General features: G+C 46.0%; 1 protein-coding gene across 1 annotated transcript in view; it reads left to right on the top strand.

Annotated features, from left to right (window-relative positions):
• fgd (faciogenital dysplasia) overlaps positions 1 to 18,112 on the top strand; it is a 33,466-nt gene extending 15,354 nt beyond the window's left edge. The window contains exons 2-18 of the mRNA XM_011602576.2: positions 5,357 to 5,512; positions 6,224 to 6,425; positions 6,748 to 7,336; positions 8,901 to 8,990; positions 10,496 to 10,632; positions 10,971 to 11,127; positions 11,219 to 11,357; positions 12,034 to 12,092; positions 12,481 to 12,627; positions 12,719 to 12,891; positions 13,388 to 13,418; positions 13,730 to 13,834; positions 14,252 to 14,305; positions 14,712 to 14,813; positions 14,903 to 15,031; positions 15,983 to 16,123; positions 16,693 to 18,112. Of these exons, the coding sequence (XP_011600878.1) occupies positions 5,357 to 5,512; positions 6,224 to 6,425; positions 6,748 to 7,336; positions 8,901 to 8,990; positions 10,496 to 10,632; positions 10,971 to 11,127; positions 11,219 to 11,357; positions 12,034 to 12,092; positions 12,481 to 12,627; positions 12,719 to 12,891; positions 13,388 to 13,418; positions 13,730 to 13,834; positions 14,252 to 14,305; positions 14,712 to 14,813; positions 14,903 to 15,031; positions 15,983 to 16,123; positions 16,693 to 16,938 (2,657 nt within the window). The 3' untranslated portion in view covers positions 16,939 to 18,112. The remainder of the gene's footprint in view (positions 1 to 5,356; positions 5,513 to 6,223; positions 6,426 to 6,747; positions 7,337 to 8,900; positions 8,991 to 10,495; positions 10,633 to 10,970; positions 11,128 to 11,218; positions 11,358 to 12,033; positions 12,093 to 12,480; positions 12,628 to 12,718; positions 12,892 to 13,387; positions 13,419 to 13,729; positions 13,835 to 14,251; positions 14,306 to 14,711; positions 14,814 to 14,902; positions 15,032 to 15,982; positions 16,124 to 16,692) is intronic.
• Positions 18,113 to 20,491: the final 2,379 nt, after the last annotated feature.

Raw genomic sequence — 20,491 nt, 5'->3', positions numbered from 1 at the left:
GTACCGATGTTGATGCGACATAATGGCAGATAAATTATGCGGTGTGCTCTGGAGTTTTCACAACATAAACTGGCCAGACTTTCCCCCCCTCAAACAAAGTATTCCTGAGCATGTTTATAGTGTCAGAACCGCTGGAGACGGATTCAGTATCCCTTCATGTCATTAATCAGTTGATTATTCCAAAAAAAATGGGAGAATCAATCATGCGTTCAGCATGTTAATCTCACAATCAATATATGGAAAAGTGATCACACTTCTGGGGCCCGCTCGGACCGAATCTCAGTCCAGGTGATTTAACGGCACAATGTGGCCTTGTTAGGACAGGGCGTGATTGAAATGAGGTTTGAAAATGCTATTTCAGGCTGCTGGTGCTAATGAATCATGGAGCAGCAGACCTGATTCTACGAAAACCTCCCCCTCCCCCAGTGGGAATGGAAAGAACCAGAGTGTTTTCCTCTCTCTCTCTCTCCCTCGCTCCCTCTCTCCCTCTCCCAGCACCCAGAGTTAGAAATCCACTTTGCCAGTGAGTGTGAGGTCAAATGGACAGCGAGGAGGAGAGGAGGAGACGGGCTCTCTGGCTCGGCTCTGCCCTGATTGTTGTGTAGAATGGCTGGTTGGTTTTTAACATTAGTCAGTGAAAGCGGCTATTGAGGGCCACCACAGTGGGCTTCAGTAGTTTCTGGGACAGTTGGGCGGTCATCTCGACGGGCAGGTCTGTAAACCTCCTTGTTGTACTGTGTGTGCCGCCCTAATTGCCAATCTTTGGCAGTCTTTCTCCCTTTTTGTTGACTGTAACGCTCTGGGCTGCTCTGCTGCTCACCAAACGGAGGCTCACTTCTCAGCACTGCGCCTCATAAAAGTCCTCTTGAAGTGCTATTGTTGCGGGGACTGCGAGCATATCAATAATTCATTTGTTATACCCATTGATCATCGCGCCGCTGCCTGTAAATGCTGAGTGTTGCTCCATGACCTCCACTGTGACAGCTGAATTAAAAGGCTTTGAGTCACGCTGCTGGAAAAAGCTCTGAGTCTTACCTCACCCTCCGCTTCTGTCTGGGGAATACAGTTTGAGCCAAGTGTCGTGCACGTCTGGAGGACAATATAGGGCTTAATATACCGCTCAACGTCGAGCGGCCTTTCTTTGAGGGCGCAGACACTTGTGAAGTCAGCGCTTGTCATGAGAAAGTCGGTTTTTATAGCTCGCTGTGACCTACCTACTATATTGGTGATATAGATCAGCATTGTTGCCATGGCAGTGGCTGCTTCCTCCAGGCTCAGCTAAGAGGAATCTTTCGACTGGTTTAGAAATAGAACTCTATTTTCATCTCAGCTTTTGCAGGTATTGTCTTTAATGTGCTGAACCCCTCTGCTTTTTTTTTGACTCGAATGCTTTTTTAAAAAGGTGAATTTGTGTTGTCATTCTGTCAGACGTGCGCGACGGCACGTGGAAACATGACTTGCGTTTTAGGTGCGAACGCCCTGCAGCCTTCGACCTCTTGGACTGCGCTCAATGATTGACAGAGTTGATTATTTCAAATGGGTAAAGTCTGAAGTGTTGATTAAAAAAGCAATCACAGTTGAGTTGTGTGTTACATTTTGCAGAAGATATACCAAAAACTGACCATGTGCAGCATCACTAAAGTCCAGAAGTGCTTCCATCCTCTGATCAGGAGCCCAAAATTAGACTCTGAGTATCGGTAATGAACGATACATATAAGTAATAGGTAGCTAGCTTTGCCTGCGCCACCTTCTAGACTTTCTAAATCTCTAGGTTCCTGTCTGCAAATCCTGTTTTCTTCATACACTTTCTAGCGAACTGTTACCTTCTGGCAGGCTGCTCTAGGGTCTCGGCCTGTCATCTCTTGCAAAAACTTCGTACTTTACCTCGGTGCGAGCTGTTTGAATCCGAAATCCCCCCGTGCAGTTTGCGCTCTCCCAAATCAGGTCAGTGGGCACAGCAGGCATGTCTCCCAGAGACGACTAAAACAGGACTACAGAGAAATGTAAATGGCAGATTCACCAAAAAAAGAACATACCGGTAACTGGTTCTGATTACTGAATAAATAAATGTGATTGCTGTTGATCGTGGTGCATGTGGGTATTTGGAGCTTTGTTACGCTTTCTGAAACCGGCTCCAAATGAGAGATTCATGGATCTGCTTCACTTTGTCCTGGACCAGCTCTCTCACTGAAACTCATTTTTGCTCTGCTAGGTAGAGCGTCCCCGAGCAACCCTTGTTTGAGGAACAGTCAGCCTGGAGCCTTGAAAGTACTGTAGGGTCACTGAGGCATTCAATTTGTGAATGTGACATCCCAGAGGTGTGACAATCCACTGTGACACTTCTTGTTTCAAAAATACAAACAGTAGAATTGACTAAGTTCTCATCTACTGCCTGTCTGCTTTATGTGAGCTTACGTTGTTTGCTGGAAGCTGAAGTTGTACATTACAGTGATATTAAGACAGCTATTACTGAATGTCTTTTTTTTTTTTTTTAAATTAAAGCGGTGGGTGTTAGCGCTGATGCGAACGGTACTTTGTGTGTTAATGCTACCCGTCTGTCCATCTGCCTTTTATCCACGTGATGTGTTTTGTTGTTTTTGTTGTGTTGCAGTCTTGATTATTGTGTAGATTTTGTCAAAATTGTTGTATTCATAGTTTCAAGTACACTATCGAAACCTGTGTTGGGTGTTGCATGTAATTAATTTAATTTTTGTTGTTGTTATTTGTGTCTTACGCTATGTTTATGTCAAATTACACCAGAAGTACTATAAACATGACACACCCACTTATGTGGATTTTAGAGTTTCGAGTCACAAAATACATAAAAATAAATCATCACATATACTGAAACAAATGTGCATTTTGGCTCAGTTGCACATTAGGTTCAAACCTTTAAAGTAATAGACTAGACAGAACAAATCAATCATTTTCTGAGCGAGCACAGACTGGTGGACCGAGGGGTCCGATGTAGTCGGACGTTCTGGGAAATCTGAGGCCATTACTGAAATAATGAGATGCCATTAAACAGAATAATGTTGGGTCTCTACCAGCTCCTGGTGAGGAGTTGGGGGGTTTGGGGGGGGGTTGAAGTGACGGGACCTGGGTTGTCAGTTTGGTCCCAGTCGGGAATGGTGTGCAGCTCCAGGAAACCTGATTGACTGGCTGCCTGACTGGGAAGACCCTGCAGCGTCGGGGTGATCAGTCTACCAGACAGTAATAGGGCAGGAGGACTGCACTCAAGGGATCATGGGTAATGATGACTCCACGGGGTCACCTCAGGCTGATGGTGACTGACAGGTGGCCAAGATTGTGCTTTTAAAAAATAATTAAATATCATGTTTTATTTCATTGCACATGCAAAAAGGCAGCGCTTATTTCGGCTAATTCAACATTTACGGTTTTTTCGTCATGAAAAGGAGGGGGGGGGGGCACTCTGTGTTTCATAGGACGGCCCAACTTATGTGGACCTCATCGTCCCATCTCGCTGTCATTGCTGAAACATACAGTGGACGTCCATTGTTGTTTGTGACATCAGAGGGACATTCAGAGGGACATTCCAGAGGATAACTGTCTCCTATGACAGCATTGCAGTTTAACCAGTGTTATGGGGTCATGCACTTTTCAAGCATGTCTGTCAAGTCCCTAAAATTGTCTAAATTTTTTTTTTATAAGTATGGTACGCAGCACTTTACAGCTATGCTGTAATGTGGTCGTTCTGGTTCTCGAAGCATTCTTCTGAATAAAGACCTACATCACAGCCGTGGTTGTACGTCGCACAGAGGAGCTTTTCTTCACCTGTCGTTAAATTGGTGTATCCTGAATAATTGTGGTTAAAGATTGCTGGCAAAAGGATGTGGTGGTGACACTGCTGTCCCGTCTGGAATTTTCCCTTTTATACTTAGTCCATGACATCATATTTGTGTGATCCTGTGCCACGAAAGGCTGATTAGAGTCACCTACTGTCCACAGTATCGGTCAATCAGGATTCACAGTTTCATTGCTGACATCGTGGCTGGGAGAGGATACAGATACAGACGCAGATTCTTGTTGTTGCTTTTTGGCCCTGTGAGGAAGTCGCCGGATCAGGTTTGGCAACTAAAAAAGACGGGTGCAGCGTCTGTAACACGCCTGGGAAAGGATAGGTGTGTGCATGTGTGTGTGCGTGGGTGAGTGTGTGAGTGTGTGTTTACAATATAGTCATCTCAACTGCACATGCGGACTTTGGTAACCTGGGAGGGCAGGCTTTGTTTTGGATTTAACTTCAGTTTGCTGCGTAAGAGATAATTTCCTTCTGTTCTTTGGACCTTGGATATGTGAAACAACCGCGTTGGAGTCAAGGTAAGGCTCTTCCACCCGATCCTTTGTGAGAACTTGCTGTAGAAACGTTGTATTAGCTTGGAAAATGTAAAGTTATAATGGATTTCTTAGTTTACCAGTGACCGGTTTGTGAAAGTTTTAGACAAGGAAGAAAAAAAATGGTTTCCATAGGCAGCAGTCAACGGGCCGTTATCCTCTGCCGGTGTTTGTTTTTCCCAGGACTGACCCCAGCCTGTCTTGGGTCATCAAGTTCTTCACAAGGCAGCTCTTTGGCGAAAGCACATGCCTTTTGATTATACAGCGCTTCAGTCACGAGACCCCTCCTGTATCGATGATACTATCAAACAACATTTCTGTGGCTACTGGGGGTCAGATAATAGTCAGAAACGATATAAAATACAGTGGAGGGAGACACGGCCTCATTTGTCTCCTCTGCTCTGGTGTTGACGGGGTGGGGAAGCCAACAGTGTATTACGAAGCGTGACGGGACCGAACGCAGACTGACCTCTCCATCTATTTCCGGCAGCGTGACAAAAAAAACAACAAAAAACGACAGATTACATCGCAGTCGGGGAGCTCAGTGCCATTCTGAGACAAAAAAATGCCCCCATTGCTGTGTAGTTGTACTTTGTTCCTAGAGTCGGGCATTTTCACTTTCGTTTTCATGCTTTTTTACAACACCGGTACTATAGAATCTAGATTTGACTGTTCACTCACACAGTCAGTTTACATACAGAGATAAGTACAGTAGAGCCGGCCAGTCAGACACAATAATTCCAGGTGAGCACAAGAGAACCCAACGGGTCACCTACCTCTGGTTGGGTATCAGCATCAGTTCTCTTCTCCTGATTCCCCCCCCCCCCCCCCCCCCCCCCCCTCTCTGTCTGGGAGCAACATGCTGAGCTCAAGGTCACTCTCCTGCTGTATTATCACTTCATCTGTGCAGCAGGACTCCAGCTGGGTTGTGGACCAGCGTTTAGCCCGAGCTCATTACATCGCTAACCTGACCCCGTCCTTTTCCTGCAACTCTCCTCCACAGACCTCCCGTACCAGTGCGCACCTGTCGACTACCTGTGTTCCCCTCGGCCGGTGAAGAAAAGCCCGACCGGCAGACCATGTCACGACCGGCCTGCCATCAAACCTCGGCCGCAGCCCTCCGCCTCTCCCAGACCACCAATCGCACAGAAACCTCAAGGTAAGATACTCCTGATGCAGTCTGTCTGATGACATGTGAGACTATCCCGTCACATACTGACTGCCATTCACACACCACAGCCTTCAGGGGCTGCTGGTTTCAATGTCTCTTGGGGCCATTTTTTAAATATGGATTGTTTTCAAGCGTAATGGATTCAATCCTTGAGGATCCATATACATGTCAACTATAACATATGAATGATTCCAATGTCATTAAAATCACAGAAGGTTTTTAAAAGTTTGCTGATAATTAGAGAACGTGGTTGTGATCTGTACATTTTGTAGAAGAGCCATAATGAGAATATACCAACTGATCTGTGCGCAACGTGTGTGAACGACATGCACCAATGCTTCTGTGCAGCTTTGTTAGTCGCGTTCTAAAAAAAAAAGGAGAGAAAAAAAACTGGAACCACACTTACGCACACGCTCGTCTCAGTATCCTGTTCTGAAATAAGGAAGTTGTCTAATCACTGAAGCTCAGCCGCGCGTTGGTCATGCTGGTTCACTCCTACCATACGTGTTTTTGTCTCCCTTTTCCTGATTTTGGAGCTCTAGCTTAAATTGACTTTAAAGGAGACAGGCTGCACACATGAAGGCAGGCATGGAGGCTTCTCCGCTCAGGTTCAGACGCGTCACCTGAATAATGCGGTTTCAATTTGCTCAAACTCTTTTTTCCGCTGTTTTTGCACCTTGTGGATTTCCTCAACTCTAGTGCCCCCTAAACCTGCCCACCTACTCGCCCTTGGGCAAGACAAGAAACCTAAGAGGATACCTCCAGCACCTTCCAGACCTCTGCCGGCTCCCCCTCCTCCACCGAAACCCAAGCCCAGCCTGACCGCTCCTGGCCCGGTCGCACAGCCGCAGAAGGAGGCTCAGAAGGTGGGGCTTCTCATCGAGAGGTTCGAGAATTCAAGGTAATTTCATATCTTATGACTTGCCTGTGTGATTTTATGTTACCCTAAACTATCGTTAGACACAGGTTTGGTTTGGTACAGCACATGGGTGATTCTGTGAGAGTTTTGGTGTGGATCCTCATTCTGGACCAGTCTCTAGGTTTGTTGTAATCATATAAAAGCAGCTGATGAGGCCTGTGCACGGGTTCAAATGGAATTTGAGTGTGGAATTGATCAACTTCTTATCCAGGTGATGGTGGGGGAGTGCCCGAGTGCCCGTCGGCTTGAGTCAAAACGAGAAGCAACATTTGGTCCTCATGTAACTGGTTTGCTGTGTTGTCAGGGTTCCAATCCTGGGGGTTCTCCCACGGTCCCAGCTCCACTTGTGTCTGAGGATGGACACGACGTCTGACATCAGCTCCTGCAGCCAGGAGGCCGCTGCGAAGGTGGCTGGAGACCCTTCCCCTGTGGAAAAACTTGCACTTGCCACCTCAGAACACGTCGATGATGTGCCCGAACTTTCCCGGCTAGCGTCCATGCACATAGACGACAGTGCCGAGGATGAGATGACTAACAGTGGCCGTTGCCTGGACGACATAGAGCCTGAGGACGGCTCCTCCCACAACCTGTTGGACAATCAGGACTCATCAGATCAAAACGGGAAGATCCCGAACCGGGACAGCGGCATCGACAGCCCGTCTTGCACCGCTGAAGGGGAGGTGTTCCCCAATGAGGACGCCATAGACGAAGAGGATCATTACGACAGCGTGACGGAAACGGAGAGTGTGTCCTGCTGCGTGACCCTGGGTCACAAGCGGGACTCGACGCAGGACGAGGACAGTGACTTGGATGAAGGAAGCAGTGGGGAAATACACTCTCTGACAGACGCGCAGACGGGATACCTGACAGACACACACTCGGAGGCGCACAAAGTGAGTACTGTCACTCACCTTCAGCCATGTTTGTGCTATCTCTGTGAGGACTCTCGCAGCCCTGACACAATGCAGTCCTCGGTCCTGCCCCATAACCATAACCTCAACACAAATCCAATGTTGGAAATTTTCCTTTGACCAACCTGTCAGCAGAGAATATTCATGACAACAGTGTTTTTGAATCCATCTTATCTCCTATTTTTAACAGCGCCTATTCTCCAGGTTTAGAAGCTCCATCCCAGACACGCCGTCTCTCATTCGGTGGAAAATCGGAGCTTGCGTCTAATATTACCTCAGACCGAGTGAACGTCTTCAACGAACATGAGACTTTAGATGCAGCTATATTGTTTCGTTGCCGCTTTCTGTGGAAGAGCGTCTCGATGCTCATTTAGAAATAGAAGAATTCCTGCCCAACAGCTGTAACGGGAGCTTTTGCCAGATAAAAGTGCCCGAGACAGCCGTCTACCCTCCACTGTGCTTCACTTTCACCCCCCTGCACCTTGCATCACTTTGACTATTGATTGAAAACAACACTGATCTGTTCTCTTCCTGGTGGCTGATATCTGCTAATGCTTCCTGCATCTTAGACCCGGGTCCTAAAATAAACCAGGAGGTTTTTTTTATGAGGTTTTTTTTTTTTTACCGCTGTCACAGTTGTGAGCAGAAGATGCTGCTCTCAGCATTGTTCCAACGTTATAAAACTGAGCTCTCACCAATGTAATGTGAACATGCAATCACAAAGCCACCGCTGACTGCCCACGCCCCTGGGACGAGGAGTGGAGGTGTGTGTGTGTGTGTGTGTGTGTGTGTGTGTGTGTGTGTGTGTGTGTGTTGGGGGGTATCTCCTGTCTCCACTGCTTCCTGGCTGCAGGACTGCTGCAGAGGAAGGGAACACTGGCATGTAGGCACCTCTGAATATTTGCGACAGAACAGCTGACATGTTGATAGCTGTAATGACAGTCTTGTCAGAGAGGATGTGGTTTTGAAATAGACTCTTGGGTTCTTTTTTTCTTTTAAGTGCTAGCTTCTTTTTTTTTAAGGTTCTTCAATCTTTGCAAGCAAATGCTTTCACTGTTGCAGGAATTAGTAACTAGATTCTCTTAAAGCCGACCTCCCGCTGTGTCCAGAGAGGCTAACGGGGAAGTGCTCGTGCCAGAGACATCTGCTGCCAGGTCAGCTTGAATGTTTCCGCAACCCTGAGATGATCTTCTGGAGGAACATCTCTCCTTACGCTTAATTGTCCCGCGTGGCTGCAGTCAAAGACACACAAATTCAACACGAAGCACCTGACCTGATTATTTACCCCTTTGAGACAGAGCGTCGGACACAGCGAAAGAAAAGTGAATGTAAAAGAACTTCAATATCGTCCAGTTTTTGGGTTCAATGATGTTCTACATTCGGACAATTCCAATTAATGTAATGAACTATTTCACTGCAGGAATTTAGAGCTCAGTCTTGTTTGGTTGTGGTTGAAACTGTGATTGTGCCATCTCAGATGTTGTGTTGGAGTGAGAGCTCTGTCTTCATCCCGACTGATCCCTGTTCTCCCAATGCTGTCCTCCAGTGTTCAGAGGCACAGAAGCTCCTGAACATCACCAAGGAGCTCCTCCACACAGAAGAGGCGTACATCAAGAGGCTCAACCTCCTCGACCAGGTAACGTCGGGCCCCCGCAGGCGCCCCTTCTGTCCCTCATGGCGCTGTGACAATTTGTCCGTCGCCTGTGCTCGGCATTTCAATTTCCTGTATGTGCCAGAGGTTTTAGCAATTGAGATCAGGGCTGAGCTGGATTAAAACCAGCACGGGCCAACGGCCCGTCCTCTGCTGACGGGATTACTCAGAGCAGTGTGGTCGCAGCTGGGTGTCTGTGCCCGTCTCTAATATGTATGTACCACTGGATATTTATGCAGAATTAATGCAACTGTGCCGTGTGTGTGCGGCACCCAACACACACATACAGATTAAAGCTGTGTGTTTTTGTGATTTATCTGGGTTGTAGTTAGGAACCTTTGAAAAAAAAACAATAAATGTCCTCATCAAAATCAAACACTTAAAAACCATTCATTTTGATATGTTTTTGCCAAATACTCAAAAGCAGGTGGATATTTTGTTGTCTGGTTCTGGGGGAAAATATGTGACCCCTTTTTCCTCTGGTCTCAGGTGATTGTGGGTTCAGGATAAATTCCTTTGGGAGTCTCTCCCAGGGTCGATAAACAGCAAACAAACAGCACATGCTAATTACTGGAACCATGATTTGATTTAATGTAGTGCAGCTCGTTGCAACGAACATTTAAGAAACTGTCCTCAGATTATTAAGGGTTTTTTTAGTTAGCGGGGTAAGTTTTTTTTTTTTTTTACAACCCATATTAATGAATTTCACACCCATCTCGAACTTTCCTCTGTGTCCACTCCTGTTTCTGGCAAGTTGCCTCAGCGGTTTTGCCTTCTTCCTCTTTGATAAGTGCGTGTGGTGCAGGAGACACGCAGTTGTCCTCTTACAGGGCAGCGATAGTCTATTTACTATTGAAAACAGACTGTCACGGCTAACTTCCTGTTTTCCCCGCCGCTCTGGCACAATGCTGGTTTCTACCCTGGCAGTGACAGTCTGTCAGAGGGTGATAGATGATGGAAGTGATGATGGGTGACGTGGTTGTTTGTCAGGATATATTTGATTTCAAGGTCGGTGTCTTACAAGATGAGATTGATGATTACCATCAATAAAGAATTAACTCGATCTGTCTGGATTGACAGAGTCCTAATCGAGTTACCCTTGAATAAATTGTTGGTTATTATGTGATTATTAGGCTGACATAGTAACAGCTTATTATACACATATTTTAACTGGATGGGTGTAAAAACAAATAATGCCTAATCCTACATTTTTACCTGAAACTTCTGATATTGAGATGTGCATAACACACACATGTCAGCAACAACAAAATCAGCCATTTACCGTCACATTTATCTTGTTAACCCAATAACATCCTGTGAGTCAAGCGTCCTACACTCGTCTGATTCATCTCATTTGTAAACACTTGTTATCAAGGGGTTTGGCATTTACAAATTCCACAGTTATGGGTGTTTACAGGGCAGAACCTGTGTGTTTTTGGGTGCGCATCCTATTAAATCACATTAATCATTAAAGCGTGTGGTCTCCGCAGGTATTTTGCACTAAGCTCACAGAGGCTGGGATCCCTCAGGACGTCATCACGGGCATCTTCTCCAACATCTCCTCCATCTACTGCTTCCATGACAAGTTCCTGCTGCCTGAGCTCAAAACGCGCATCACTGGAGAATGGTGAGAAAGGAACGCCGAAGGCGAGGATGTGAGGCAGCGAGGTGTTCAGTTCAGGCCCAGCAGGGCGGTGTCAGAGGTGCAGAGGGACAGCTTGTGTCGGAGTCAGCAGGAAATGTGCCCATTATGTGCTCGTTTTTATGCCGACTTCAGCCTCATCCACAGATAATGACCCCTCAGGAGAGCTTTATTCTCACTCATTAATCCTATTACATGATTAGTCGGACCACATTAAAATACAATCATTGCTATTTTTTTTTTTAAATCTAGCTGGAAGAAGACCAGGATTTCCATTATTGGGTGTGTTGCTGTAAACTGTTTGTTCTCTGCATCGGCTGCAGGGACTCCAACCCTCGGATCGGAGACATCCTGCAGAAACTGGCTCCGTTCATGAAGATGTACGGTGAATACGTGAAGAACTTTGACCGGGCCATGGACCTGGTCAACACCTGGACACAGAGGTCCTCGCAGTTCAAGAGCGTTGTCCAGAACATACAGGTAGGTCTCCGCTTCATCAGGCTGCATCGCCACAAACGCACCCTCCGCGATTTCATCCACCTGTCGCCACTTTTGTCCTCGGAACCACCAGAAACAGGAAGTGTGCGGGAACCTGACGCTGCAGCATCACATGCTGGAACCTGTTCAGAGAATTCCTCGCTATGAGCTGCTGCTCAGAGACTACCTGAAGAAGCTGCCTGAGGACGCTCTGGACCGAAAAGATGCAGAAAGTGAGAATTTCTGCAGATTTAATTCTTTTAATCGGCATTGCTGCTACTTGGAGGTGTGTGTTTTGGGGAGGGAAGGGCACTCTAGCCTGTAAAAATCTTTTGTCTCGGTCGGCGGATGAACCCAGCCGCATAGAATAAAGCAGAATCAGAAATGACAGCTGAGATGACGCCGTCTAATCGAGATGACGAGGCTGGATTAAACCTCTGCTGTGAGTGTGAGAGCTGTCGTTCATTCAAAACGAATAATTAGACATGACTTCCAGACAAAATAGTCCTTGAAAAGAGCTGAAGGGAGGCCAGATTCACATTCCAGAGATGTGGAGGAGCTTCTGCTGAACATTAAAATCCAAAAACTGTTTTTTTTTTAATGGCAGCGGCTACTTATGAGCTCCAGACTATAGCCGGTCGGTGGCTGCCAGATTAAAAAAATCTAAAGGTCAGCATTCTTTGGACTGGACTTCCTGCTGCTTAACATCCATTCTTCTCCACTCATTCGGCATCTAGCCTGTATGTAGGTCTCAACAGAAGAGCCCTAGATATCCTGGAACAATGCACCTTTTCATGTAGATCATGACCATATATTATAACTATTGTTATACAGACTTCTGTGTGTTTGTGGTGACACGTTTACATCGTTGTGTGTGTGTGTGTGTGTGTGTGTTTGCGTGCATTGCAGAGGCTCTGGAGCTGATCTCCACTGCAGCCAACCATTCCAACGCAGCAATCCGGAAAATGGTAAGAAGGACGATGGTCCTAGGTGTCTCTCCTCTGCTCGGAAATCTTCCTGACCTTTCTAAGCGGAGCTCAGCGTTGCCCAATCAGACGGTTGCCGATGCTGTATCGTCAGCGTTGCTGCAAGCGTCTGTGACGGAGCAAACGCTCCGAGTTGGTACAGACAGGAAGTTGCCGTTTCCTGCTTTCAAGTTTCGTGGCTTGACTTTGTAGCACCCGTTTTCTGTGTCTGTTTCCCCCATCTGGCCGTTTCAGCAGGATCTTCCACAATTTGTGCCATTTCATGAGCAAAAGTATTAAATGCTTCCGTGTTCTGCCGTTCATAATGACGACAGCTGCCCCGTTAATCTCAGCCCGCCCGTCTTTTTCTGTCCGATCTGTTCAATTCTAGGAGAAGATGCACAAACTGCTGGAGGTTTATGAAAGACTTGGGGGAGAGGAGGACATTGTTAACCCAGCCAATGAACTCATCAAAGAGGGACACATCAAGAAGATGTCAGCCAAAAATGGAACAGCACAAGACCGATACCTCTACCTGGTGAGAAGTCGCAATTCTTTAGAAGAAAATCATCCTGTTGGGGTGTTTCCCACAGCTTATTTTATGGGGCATTTTCACACCTGCCTTCTAGTTCAACAACATGGTGCTATACTGCGTGCCTAAACTACGGCTGATGGGTCAGAAGTTCAGCGTCAGAGAGAGGATCGACATCGCTGGCATGGAGGTGCAGGAGAATGTCAAACAGAACCTTCCTCACACATTTGCCATCATTGGCAAGCAACGCTCACTGGAGCTACAAGCCAGGTAGAGATAATATAAAAAGGAATTCAAAAATAAATCAGGGGAAAAAAAGTTCAGTGAACAGGAAAAATGGACCAACAAAGATTTGATTTTAGAACTGTGGGGTGTGGCTCATATTTAAAATAAGATTGAAAGAAACTTCAGAGCTCTTCCTGTAGTACCTTTCTGTTTATCCCAGTAGTCTGTGTGTAATCAGTGACCCAACCATTCACGGAAGAATGAAGTGAATGAACAGATGGGTGTAAACTGACACCTTCCATCAGAGATAGTTATTGAATTACATGTGACATCCCATTTTATACCCGTAGCTGAACGATGCATTTGGTTGTTGACAGTTTATCGTCACATTTTAGTCATTGTTTTTACTCAAGTTTGGTCATAATTTGCTTAGCTTGACCTAGAATTAGCTATGCAAAATAGTCATTTGGATGTGGAGTTCACATACCACTTTATGGCACATGGTTGCTAGCATGTCAAACAAGTTTCATCTGTGTTACAGGACAGCTGAAGAGAAAGAAGACTGGATTCAGGCAAGGATCCCACACACGTGCACAGATGCATGCTCACATGTGCACAGACATGCCCTCGCTAGTTCGCTTTTATGACAGAATTAGCAAAGATTTCCTCCCAACACTCGTTGAGTTGCTTTATGAATTACAATGCATTCTTTAATAAAGCCCCTCATTACAGATTCTTTAGCCCATTATATCGGAGTAAAGCTGATTAAACTCTTTCACGGGCAGAAGAGGGGGGCAGGAAGTGTTGATGTGGGCCTTTGGTAGAGTGTGTAATCAGCTCAGGAAAGAAAAAACTAACCTCCTAAATCTGTGCTCACCCGTAGGTGATCCTGGCCACTATCGAACGGCACAAGCAGAACAGCGAGACGTTCAACAAGGCTTTCAACAGCTCCTTCTCCAGGGAAGAAGACCACATCCCGGACTCACCGGTTAGTCTCGCCACTAGCCGGCGTGATCAGCCAGTTGGTGGCGTGTTGTTCACTGACTCATGGCAGGCCAGCGGTTCATCACATGAGTTCATCACGCTCACGTTCGGATGTCCCCGAACAGCTCTCCATCTATGGCTGTGGCCGTATCGTACGCACAAATCACACATAAAGAAGCTCTTTTCATGGCTGACACTTGCAGACGTAGCGTCTGGGAGGCTCCCCCGGCAGGACTCTCTGTCATGACCTAATAGGGAAGGCTGAAGTCTAAGTGTATACAAAACTCTTATGGATCTGCTTTGACCCACTTTGGGCTGACTGTCTGCAGCTGAAAGCGCATCAGAAAGCACTGACTGGCACCTAGCGACGGGGGTGTGTAACTGCAGCCAAAAGCTCACTGTGTTTCTCACCTCTCTTTAGGGTCCGTGGGGCAGCCCCTCTGTCGATTCCGATGGTGAAAGACTGCATGAAAGGGTACGTTTTAACTCTGATAATAAATCTTACCATCACAGAGCCCAGGAGAGCCTTTATGGTCATCTTTTTAAGTTTAGTGATTTCATAATCCAGTTTAACTTCACATCTTCTTTGAAAATAAACAGTCACGTCGGCAACTTTGTCCACACTATACTCAAATTTCAACCATAACTGAAGAAAATGAGTAGCAAAAGGTGGTGAAAATATGTTTACTTTAATACTAAACCACAAAAGTGCTCTCACTTACTCCTCTAAATGACATGAATTTGATTTATAAGAGAAATCTACCCGTCTGCATTGCCGTCTCCATCTGTTATTTATTTTAGGAGAGTAGGTGTTTATTTCTGTGTGATCGGATTTCTAAGCTTGTGTTAAACTCATGTTTATTTGATTCCCCCCCTCCCAGAAAAGTTCCAGGAAAAAGGACAAAGAGAAGCAAACGTGCAAAGGCTGCAACGAGAGCTTCAACTTCACCAAGCGCAAACATCACTGCAAGTCCTGCGGAGCGGTGAGCACCGGCTGGGACGCGGGCAGGTCTGGGAACAGGGGGCTGTTTCATTTTCACTAACTTACCCGGTTAAAATCTCTGTCCTGCAGGCCATCTGTGCAAAGTGTTCAAAGACCTTGGACAACAAGACCAGCCGGGTTTGCCCCGAGTGCTTCGAAGCAAGTCTCAGCCTGGAGAACCTCGGCGTAAACGAGCAGAAGAGGAAAGCTGTGCCCGAGGTAATGTGGACCAACAGAGAAACGTCAATTTATATCAGTCAGAACCTGAGGAGATTCCTGTTACCAGTCCTCGTGAGACTGTCAAATGCTGTTTTTCAAATAGTTCGCTATCATTTTAAGGTATATTAAACTCTACAACACGCTTGCAACAAATATTTTCCCTCTATATAAAAATGTTAGAGATTATGAGCAACTGCACGAGAGTAAATGTAGTTCACATTTGATAATTAGTTTGGATAATATACATGTAACCTTCTTCTGTGCTATATACACTATTGTGGTACATATTTTTTACTTTAATCTTTAACTAAAAAAATTACGTGTTTTAGAACAACGCGACACAAGAGAGTGAAACTGAGAATACACAGGATGCAGACATGCATACGGGTTAGCACCGACACACTCTGACATATGGACTAATCTATCATTGAAAGCTAATATGATAATCAGGTGATGAACTTTTGGAGGACCGGTGTAAGCTGACTAAACTGTCTGCGAACTTCAAGTGTCTCTCTCCCGTCTGAGACGATCATTACGACTGCGCAGTACAGCCCCTCTCACGATGCAGCATCCAGTATATTTGAACCGTCTTGTGATTCTGATGGATTTACTCAAATTACTCAAGAGACGAGTCGCCACAGGGGGGCGCTGCAGGCCGCTCATGGGGGTTGGACAAAGTACAGGAGCGTGTCTGACACCTGTCCACGTGCAAATCTGTCCCTGTCCTACATTGTCATTACGTAATGTTCCGCTAAGCTCTGCCCTGTCAGCTTGTAATCAAATCTCCAGATTAACACACTGGTGAATTTTTAACGACCAGCTAATATAAATAATCTCAACGAAAAATATCAATGCGGCGCCGGAAAATTGGATTAGGGTGTATTTGTCTGGAGGAAATTAGGATTGAACCAGATGTATGTTGGCTGACTTCTTCTACTTCTCTCATTTTAGAGGCAAATGTCTCTGACGGCAGAGAACTGCCTCCTCTGTGGCCAACTTCACATTCAGGAGAAAGGAAAGACCTGGACCAGGATGTGGGCTGCTGTGACCAGGACAGAGCCGCTGGTGCTGTACCTGCAGAGCAGTGGACAGGTGAAACTACTCCTGATCTAATGCTGGAATGCTGCAGAGTGCCTTTACACAACAGCTGTCTTTAAGTACACTCAAAAGGTCCTTCACTTGACCCGTTCCACCAGTATGATCACCCTCACTCCGACCTTTGCGCCACGTTCAGATTGGCACAAATCTCTGAAATTGTGGCTCTAGGAGAGCTAGCCGCAGACGCACATCTTAGCCGCTGTGTATCCACCACTGCCTCGGCTCAAAAGCTCTTTCCGGAGGCTGATCCTCTTGTCTTTCCCAGCGAACAGCACAGACGGGAAGTTGGCCTGTTAAAAATCCAGCCTGGTTTTATTTCCAAGCCTAATATCCCATTCCAGCTGCAGAAAGCTTCCATTTCAAAGATTAGGATTAATGGGAGCTGGATGAGCGTTCCCTGATTTTACACAGACAAATAAAGGAGGGGGGGTGGGATAGAAACATTCTCAACTTATCCTCTGCTGCTTGGATGTGTTTTAATATGAGATCAGTCAATTTTACTTGCATTAGAGTGGGACGCATTTGTTAAAAACATTCTTTCTGCTGTGTTTTGATTGGGTCAGGATTCCAAAGGGGCGCGGGTGGTACCCCTGCCGGGGTTCGAGGTGAGCGTGATCCCGCCGTCGTCGGGTGAGAAGCCAGAGGGCAAACACGGGCTGCGTCTCAGTCACGCCCAGCAGACTTTGCTCCTAAGTGCCCAGGATGCCGAACATCAGTCCAAGTGGTTGGACCTCCTGTCCAGAGCCTCGCGGGGGGAGACATCCTCAGACGTGCCGGCGAGCCAGACTGAACACAGGAAGAGCCAGTAGTGGCCAGGTTTAGAGCCACGGGACTGTCCCCTCCTCACTCTCCTGTGTAAAGAGCACACATTACTTGAATTCACTTTACCTTGGCACTTTTATGTTCTCCCCTCTGAACTGTTCCTCATACGACGTCGATCCTCATGGCTACTTAACGTCTCCCTCCTTCGGACCACACAACGATTAGGGTGGTTCATTTCTTTGCGTTTTAACAGCCGGAGATGTCTAAAACTTTTATTTGTAATATAGCTGAAGAAGGTTCCTGTATTATGTTTGTGTTTTTTTAAAGGTGAAGTTTCTCGTACAGTATAAAACTGTGTTGTGAAGCATTAAATTGTACGTGCCCATGTGTGTGCGTGCGTGCGTGTGTGTGTGTGTGTGTGTGTGTGTGTGTGTGTGTGTGTGTGTGTGTGTGTGTGTGTGTGTGTGTGTGTGTGAAAGCCCTCTTTTGTTTGTATATATTGAATCTTAGCATCCTCCTCACTCCAGCTGGGAACAGAGTGGCAGTTTGGTGCGTGTTGTACATTATGTATAGTGCGATGTATGAAAAAAAAACATTTAACTTAAAAAGATGTGAATGATTGTGGCTGGCCACCTGATGCTCCCACTGTTGCCCCCCCTTCCCATCAGTACTGACCCTCTCACACTCGTATTCTCTGCTATAAAGATAAGAACTGTCAATGCCTGTGGACTGAGAGCTCTAATCTGAGTGGCCCATCACGTTTCCCCTCTCTCAGCGCGATGGCAGCGCACAGCAAGTCCAGGATCACGTGGCTTCAGCTCCGACCCGCCGCCGCAGAATCACCCCCTACGCAGTCTAAATAAATCCTCTATCGCAGCTGTTTGCCCGCTTTTCTCCCTTTGGTGATGTGATGGAAACCAAGTACTGTACCGTAAACATGGTTACTCTGCCCACCAAGCGCGCTCCAACAAGCACCAGCCTTTAACACAAACATAGCAAAAAAAAAAAAAAGTCTATAAAAAAGTGTCTGTGCATGTGAACTTGCTCATATTTATGTACTGTGCTATGAAATCTTGGCCCCCCTCCTCCCTATTTTTACGCTCCAGAATTCATTCTTGTCGTACTGTAAGTGAGCAGAGTCAGCATTGAGTGTTTAAAAGATGGATTGTCCGAAGTGGAAAAGCAATCATGCATATCAATAAACGAGCTGTTGTGATCCATTCGATGCATCTTTGTCCAAACTTCTGTTTTCCACTCCGCAGGAGTAGTTTCTCCACTTTATTTATTAAGATGGCGATGTGAGAGGATCGGGGGAGAATAGTTTTGCCTGTGTGGTTGCTGCTTTGGCACGTTATGGTGTTGTCACTTTTTTCATATTTGCTAACAAGTTTGAACATTATAGGATGGTTTGATCTGCTGGTTTATACAATGCAACAACGCCATAGGCTAGAATAAGACTTTTAAATAAACTACAGTGAAAGATGATAAAAATTAAAATTTGCAGGCCAAACAGAAAGAGAATTCCCAAATGTCCATGTTTATTCACACTGGTGTATAATAAATGTCACTTTTCATTCTTTTAATTGCATAATAATGACGTAAAACGTGTCTGTGTAGACACATTGTGTGAATGTGTGTGAATCTGTGGAAGCTGCAGGTTTGACGGCCTTCATCCTTGGTCAGGTCTCATCGCCTGCTGTGCTGCTTGGATGTAGCCAGCTGGAACTGTGAGAAGAGCACTGGAACCAGCATCTCAGCATGAAGGATGGAACACTGGCGGCACTGCCGGAGGTCTCCTCATTACTGCTGTCACAGTCTGATCTGGGAGACATGCTGTGTGTGGAGCTTTGGAAAAGAAAAGAGCAAACTTGGGAAGAAAGGTAAAAATGATCAGAGAAAGGGTTTGGGTGGTCAAATAATGATGATTTCAGTGTGTCTGTGTATGTGTGTGTGAGTGGGAAAGAAGGCCAGGTAAGGTAAGGTAAGGTCTAGGCCTTGTTTCCATCAACTTTTCCCTGTGTTTTTTCTCTGTTTTACAGTCATTACACTTGTTTTTCCATCATTTTTTGGCAAACGCAAATCAACCATGGACAGAGAAGATGCCAACTGAGGGAGGGTTCAGAGATAGAGACATCTGCGGGTAAACTTTCACTGAATTTACCTCCAAGTCTGTCTTGATGTGGCTAATGTTGCACCATTTTCCCCCCAATGAAGCAGAGGTGCGTAACAATAGCTTGTGTTTATCTTGTAACAGGAAGCCTTCCTTCTTCCTTTTCTCTCGCATGCACAGGTGCCGCTCCGTTGTGCTTTCAATTCTGAGTCCTGCAGAGTTGTGTCAAGGCTTCAGTTAATGGCTATATTTATCAAAGCCACTGACCATCAGCCTTGCCCTTCGGTTGATGTGAGAAACTAAACCAAGAGCAGTTCTGTCAAACAAGACCTGCAGAAATCTCTGGCTTTGAGTCTAGTCTGTTTTCAATGGACAGCCTTCATACGCCTCTTAGATACTTCATTGTGTTGTGTCGATCAGCCTCACAGTCGATCATTTTTAATTAAATTGAAATCCATTGTACCACCTCTCTCCTCGTCTGTATTGAGACGCAATCTGGAGTCGTGCTGTAATCGTCCTCAGCGTGATCCTGCACCTCTGACGCACCTTACATAGGAGCTACAATACGCTGTTACAGTAATTAAGCCCCTGCTCATCATTCTGCTCATCAAACCCCTCGTACAAGGTCGTCTGCAAGCGGATGCATCCGAATGATGAGCTTCGTCCTTCCTCATCTCACTTGTGCAACATGATTCCTTAGCTGTTGTTTTTTTAGACCTGGAGTGCACATATCGTCAGTGACATCAGTTATGAACAACAGTTTAATGAGTTCCCAGCGCAGTTTATTTATTTCTTGGCACGCAGCATCGTTATGTTGTGAGGGCACAGCTTTCCATCAGCGTTGCTGTAATCAAACTAAAGAGTTTTGTCTCTGCACTCAGGCTCATTCTTTGACACAATTCCAGCACCTGATAGCATCTCATTCCAGTGTTGTCCCTTCGTTTTGACATGTAATTAATTAAGAATGAATAGAGGTCGAAATCAAATTAGCTGCAATTCCAATGCAACACCTGAAAGACAATCCCTTCTTTCCAGCAGCCGCTAAGGGACTGGGAGGAGCTCCAAAAACTGGAGTCAGCTGCTGCGAAACTGCTTTTTTTCAACTAAAAGACATTAGGTTATCTCCCTGATTCTTAATTACTAGTTAAATTTGATCCTGTTTGCTGTAACAATCCCAGAACCGACACAAAACCAAATTTGGTAGAGCCAGTTTTGTGCTGAAGCTAACGCAAAAAGCTGCCGCCGCCACTGCAGCTGCTGACGTTCTCCCCTCCGACACAGCTTCCGACATGATTCAGATGGGCTGATGCACATTTGCATCTATGCAGGGACCAACCTAACCCACTTCCTCTTTCTTGCAAAGAAACGGTTTCCTCATGCCCGTTCTGTGTTTGGGCCAACAGCAACTTTATCAAACAGGGCCGTGGTTGTCAGGATGTGACATCTAGCCTGCTTTCTGCTCAACACAGAGAAGTTCTGGATGGAGGGTT

This window comes from Takifugu rubripes, chromosome 3 (genome assembly GCF_901000725.2).
Source record: "Takifugu rubripes chromosome 3, fTakRub1.2, whole genome shotgun sequence".
Taxonomy (NCBI): domain Eukaryota; kingdom Metazoa; phylum Chordata; class Actinopteri; order Tetraodontiformes; family Tetraodontidae; genus Takifugu; species Takifugu rubripes.
Note: the sequence above shows the minus strand (reverse complement) of the source record. Positions and strands in the feature narration are given on the sequence as shown.